Source organism: Phlebotomus papatasi, chromosome 1 (genome assembly GCF_024763615.1).
Source record: "Phlebotomus papatasi isolate M1 chromosome 1, Ppap_2.1, whole genome shotgun sequence".
Lineage (NCBI taxonomy): Eukaryota > Metazoa > Arthropoda > Insecta > Diptera > Psychodidae > Phlebotomus > Phlebotomus papatasi.
The window spans coordinates 89,439,222-89,445,221 of NC_077222.1; the positions used below are offsets into that span (position 1 = coordinate 89,439,222).

The following is a 6,000-nucleotide window of genomic DNA, read 5'->3' on the forward strand; positions in this document are numbered from 1 at the left end:
CTCCAAGTCAACTTTTGGTTGTCGACCGTATGTATATTTAAGGCAAGTCAAGGTGGGAGTTCAGTCTGTTTTTTGTTCTTCAATTTAATTTTATCAGCCAACGTTTCGATCCTGGATTGAAATCCCAAGTACGGCCTGAAGAAAATCCCATCCAAGATCGATACTTTATCTGATAAAAATAAATTGAAGAACAAAAAAAATAGACCGAACTCCCACTTTAACTTGCTTTAAGTCTAAGTCTTTTGAAGCTCAAAATAAGAACTTATAATTTTTAAAATTTATCTCTTTAAGATCTAAAGCTTGTAGAACAATAGTACTTCTTATAGTTACCATTACCAAGACCGTTAACTCTTTCCGGACCGCAGCATATGCTGCAAGCCAATTTCACCATTTTTTAATCAAAAATATCTAAGCTCTGGAATTAATTGAGGTCTTATAAAAAATATCTTACATTTGGACATCCTTATAGTTTGTAATCATCCACAAGAATAGGATTTTTATCAGTTCTGAATAATTGAAAAACATTGTTTTTTTTACAGAACATTCATATGTTGCTTTGGGTACTCAGAGTCCCAAAAGATACGAAAGAGTTAAGCCTCTCAAAGTTGCATTAAATTCGTGTTTTTAAAATATCATCGAAAACGCTTAATTAAAATGGAATTACTAACTCTGCAACAAGTTTATTCAATTCAATTCTCCAAAGGCATTTACGGTCCTTTTGGATCCCGTTTCCACAATGAAATCAGACCACCCTAAAGGGTAATCGAAAGTTATTTATTATTATTTTTCTTTTTAATCAGGACGATAGTCAGAGGAGGAGTTTACTGACTTTTTTCAAAAGTTTTTTTCTATATCCTGTAGTGTACTTTAAGTGTACCTTATGGAGGTCTCTTCTCTGTATTCAAAATATTACTTCCTTAACCAATTTCATTCGTGCGAAAGTCTTTTATCGGATAAGAAATTTAAAAATCCAAATGATCCCTGAATGCAATGGCGGGTTAGTATGAAAGCCGTGAGGCGTTAGAAATTACTTTGTAGCTCTGATGCTCGAGTCTCGGATCAAAATGAGTGAAGTAGGGATCAACAGTGGGCAGAGCACTAGATGAAGATGCAACTTGCTCAGTGGGCTTCAGGGTGGTGCTCGGTGACATTGTCGAGGGATTCTGCCAGAGCGAAAGAGCGCAGCAGAGAGAGAAAAGAAAGCCTCAGTCGTGAACCAGGGTCTCTGGTCAAGGACTCTATGAGGTCAAGTACTCACCTCATTGATGATGGTCTGATCCTTTCCAGCCAGGGAACCACTCGGCATGTCCCAGTTTTCATCGGAAGCACCAGAATCTTCGCCGTCGCTGCCAGTGTCCTCGTCTGAATCGTAGTCATCCTCATCGTCGCCATCCTCGTCAGTCAGAATGTCCTCGCTCATGTCCATGTCATCGTCATCATCAGCCTCGAGGTCATCAGACATGGGTAGCCCTTCCAATTCTGGCGACATAGCGGGCAAATCGATTTTCTTCACTTTGACCGCATCTGGTGGAAAAGCAATTAAGCCCAGGCCAAATTTATTCATTTGACGCCCTCACACGAATATTTCACCCACTTAACTCGCACAAAACTTTCCCCTCTCTACTCGGGGCCTTTTCTTTGGCTTTCGTGCACTTGAAAAGTTGTAGGAGTCTCGTTGGGAAATTTTCACAAAATAAACACGCACCAAATGGCTCTCTGAAGGCTGATTTGGAGAAATTTTAAGGCAATCGTGCGGTTAAACTCAAGATGTTATTTGATAAATGGTATTTAAGTTTCATTATTATTATGTATAACTTTTGGAAGTGGATTAAAATAAATCGTTGGTACAATGTTAAAGAATGTTCCATTTTCAATTGAAATTTTCTTAATTACTTTCTTGTTATTATATTGAGTTTCAACGGTAACAACCCTTGAAAAGAAAAGTGGTACTCAATACGGAAAAAAACTTCTTAAGTTGTAAAATGATTGAATTTTGCTAGAAATATGATCCCAGTTGATTTAAAATTCATGAAAACCCCAAATTCATTGAGGAATATAATTAATGTAATTTTGGAGAGAAAAATCAATTTATTAGCTCAAAAAGAAAGGTTGATGACGATGTTTTTAGGGTTAGTCAAGTAGAACCTTTTACCGTGGATCTTTTCTGAATGAGTAAATTTGTTTTAATCCAATTTTTTTTCATAAGTTTGGGTATGGAAAATGTATTTCGTTGTAAGAAAATTTAAAACGAACAAGCAGAAAAATATTTTTGCATTTTAAAAAATTAAGTTTGGAAGGTAAATATAAACTTTTTAGACATTTAGATTAATTATTGAGAGAAGAACAAATTTAATACTGTAAAATTAAAATTCGAATTCAAATTATTATTTAGTAGTTGATTTTTAAAAGTCCTCTTACTTGGTCTTCATGAAAATGTCAAATTTTAAGTAAATAAATAATTTCTTAATCATTTATAATCAGAACATCAATTAAATGTAAGTATAATTTTATTTCCTGATACTACATCAATAATAATGAATGAAACATTAAAAAAATAAAAAAAATATATATTAAAAAAACTGATCGAAAGTAAGTTAAACGATTTATTATTAATACAGGTAACAAGTTCAAGAAGGGATGTTTTCAAAATACATTTAGGGTAAATGTCCTAATTCAAAACCATTTCTAGACGCTTTAAATTTGACAGAAGATTCAACGCATCAAGTTCATATTTTTTCTAAAGAGGATTACATAAATTTGCTCCATGACTCTTCTAGAATGTTACTGTTTAGTGAAAATTCTTTAGATATAATTTGAAAACCTCTTAAATACAAAAAAAATACGCGAATGTAAAATGCTTCAATTGGAAACAAATTAATCCAAATGGAAACAAGGGAAATTTTCTAATTGGAGACAAAAAGTGTAACTGAAACTGCGACGAAAGGCTTTCAAAACCTTGTTCAGTTGCTCTTAAGTGAAGGATTTATTCTTATTCCTGGTATTTTCTCCTTTCCCATCTAAAACAAAAAGAAAATCTCTCAAAAAAAATTTTATTTCCGGGGTTTCCTATTGAAGCATTTGCAGACACTTCAGAAAAACCCTTTTTGTTCACGAAATAGGTAATCATTTCATTTGAAAGCTTCGCGTACTGTTAACAATAAAGATTAGCACTTAATTTAACCAAAATTATCCAGAAATATGACATAAATGTTAAACAAAACGAATAAATAACAGTCACCTTATTGTGTTTTTCATTGGAAAACATGGTCGATAGATGGAAAATTCGATGGTGAAAAGGTACACTTTTAATTTTTCTGAGAAAATAACAAATTGAAATTTGTGAATATGAATGGATTTTCGCTTTATTTGAAGTAAAATTAACTAAATAGTGAAACTCTGGTATAGAATATATACGAATATAGTAATTTAGTACTATATTTATCATGAAAACAGTGACGTTTCCATTTAGAATAGCGAAAAATTTCCATTTGGAGCAGGTTTTGAATTAGCTTAATTTACCCTAGTTGAAGTTATTTTAGATCAAATAAAACTGTTTAAATTTGACAATCATAATTTCCAAATTTCTGATGTAATAAAAAATCAGATTTTATGCCTCTGACCTTTTATATCGATAGAATTTCATGAAAGCAAAATTCTCGTTCCTTTTCTTTCCAAAAGGATTTGCATAAGTCTATCCTACTCTTTCGAACTCGAAATTAGACTGAACTAAATTTAATTTGGTATGATGTTCAAAAGAAGACGAAGAGTGGAAATAAGTAGGATAGACATATGCAAAACTTTTACTCGTACGAAAGAAAGGAATGTGAATTTCGACTTTAAAAAAATTCTCCTGATCTAAAAGGTATGCAGGATCTATTAAGCGTTAAATTTCCTTTTACAATTTAGTAAGTCTTTTAAATTTAAATTTAAAAATTTAAAAACAAAAAATAAATTAAAAAATCATGATCGAAATTGCATTTCAAACCATTATTCGCGTGTTTACTGTTAATTAAATATTTTATCCTTTCCATAAAATATTTTAGTATCGCATTCTCTTTTTCATTTGAATACTTTAAAGAGATCTAGCCAATTAAACAACGCTATTAAAGGAAAATATTTCATAGACCTAAATATTTAATTACCAATGAATATTGTTGTAACTATATTTAGGTGTAATCCTTTTATCATCGTACTTATTTTAACGACTCATCAAACTACTCACACTTTAATTATAAAGTAATAGATTTTTTGCAATAATTAGAAAACCTTTAGAAATACCATTATACAAAAATTATTTAGAATCCCTTCTGAAGAATATTTTTAATTATTAAAAATAATTTCCCCCTGTTATTGCCTTTTATCTTAATTTAGCGAAAAATTTAAGAAAGTTTGCTTTCAATTTCAAACTTTGCTTTTATTGCAAACGCCTATTGTAGTAAAAGACATTTCAATGATGAATTTTCCTGTGATTTCCTAGAATCCTTTTGAGAGCTTTTGGCTGCCCGAAAAGCTCTATTAATCCCAAAAGATTCCTCCTGCCAAATTTCCAATTAAAATCAAGGCAAAGTGAAGCAAAGGCACTTGGTACAAAAGCCCCGAGGGAGAGATAGAGAGAGTTTAAAATGATTTTGAATGAGATATATTACCTTTGAAATGCTTAGGACAGCAGACAAACTCAACGCCAGAGAAGAGAGATATGCCACAGGGTAGGAGCATGGCGAAACTCCTCATTTGCATGCCACGGTCCTGGCAGGCAGCTGCTCCGGTCTGGTTCCATCTGACGAAGGGCCAGCAACGGGATGCATTGTGGATATGATCGAAGAGACAACCCTCGGGCACCAAAAGTGCATCAGACTGGAAAGGACCTTCTGGAAGAATGGCCCGCATTTAGGAAACTTTTCGAATTGGATCACATACAAAATTAAATTTTGTCTGGGATACTTACCCAAGCACCTAAAGGGCTTAATCCAACGCTGAGCCCCTTTGCACTTGCCCTGACTCGTCACTCCCTGACGACACCAGCCTCCAATTTTCTGGTAATGTGGTGACTCAACGATGTTCGTGATATCACGCCCAGGATAGACCTAGAGAGAGAGAGATGCCACTTGCATAATTTAGTCCCAATTTATGCATTCACGGAGTAATGCAGATGAAATTGCTTGGGAGTGGTGACACTTTGTGTTGGAATAATCACTGATATTCTCAATGGAAATTTCTCTGTGCCCCTTGCTCAAAGTTTTATTCTAAATTGATGGATGAAATTGGGCTAATTTAGGTAATTTGCAAAATAAATGAATAGCAAAATGATTTTCAGCCCAATATTTATGTTTGCTCAATTGCTTTTTCAATTCTTCATTATCAATTTAATCAACACACCTCATTGAATTACTCCTCTACACTCTGCAAATAAATTTAATGGATGTAGGTTATAAAATAGAATCCAATAAAATTAATGTAAAATCAAAACTATATATAGGTTCCTTTAAGAATTCATTTATAATTTTTGTAAAATTTGTGTATAAATTATCACTAAAATAATTAAAACCGAAATTTTATAAAAGGTAAACTGTCTTGGTAACTTAAATGATCAAAATGATTACCTTTCCAATTTTGCTCTATTTACTAACCATTTAAAATTTATTTATGAATAATTTACTTACTTATTCACAAAACTGCAAATTTACTAACAATGAGTTTTATTAAAATCGTAAAGAACCACGTCTTCAATAGGGAAAAATCATTTGAAATTATTATAGTGAAACTTTTATAAGGGTAAACGCGGTACCTTCGTACGATTTATGCGTCGCACAAATAATTTTTTCAAAGTGTTATAAATGAATTTGGCCCATTATAATATTACATTTTGATAGCTAGTCCAATGCCTCAATTTTTAGAAAAGAGCCATTTAAGGTACAGTACCCCCTAGTCGGCCGGTTTCTCAAATCGGCCAGTTGAATTATTTAACCAATTTATTAACGTTTTATAGTGAACTTCTATGAA

General features: G+C 32.5%; 1 protein-coding gene across 23 annotated transcripts in view; it reads right to left on the bottom strand.

Moving 5' to 3' along the window:
• LOC129809648 (amyloid-beta-like protein) overlaps window positions 1–6,000 on the bottom strand; it is a 57,753-nt gene that overhangs the window by 23,553 nt on the left and 28,200 nt on the right. For 8 of the 23 annotated variants that reach the window (XM_055859635.1, XM_055859633.1, XM_055859631.1 and 5 more), the window contains exons 3-6: window positions 4,946–5,084; window positions 4,647–4,868; window positions 1,259–1,524; window positions 1,032–1,163 (exon numbers count right to left, since the gene is read on the bottom strand). In XM_055859635.1, the coding sequence (XP_055715610.1) occupies window positions 1,032–1,163; window positions 1,259–1,524; window positions 4,647–4,868; window positions 4,946–5,084 (759 nt within the window). The remainder of the gene's footprint in view (window positions 1–1,031; window positions 1,164–1,258; window positions 1,525–4,646; window positions 4,869–4,945; window positions 5,085–6,000) is intronic. The other 15 variants (XM_055859634.1, XM_055859629.1, XM_055859632.1 and 12 more) reach the window with 3 other exon arrangements.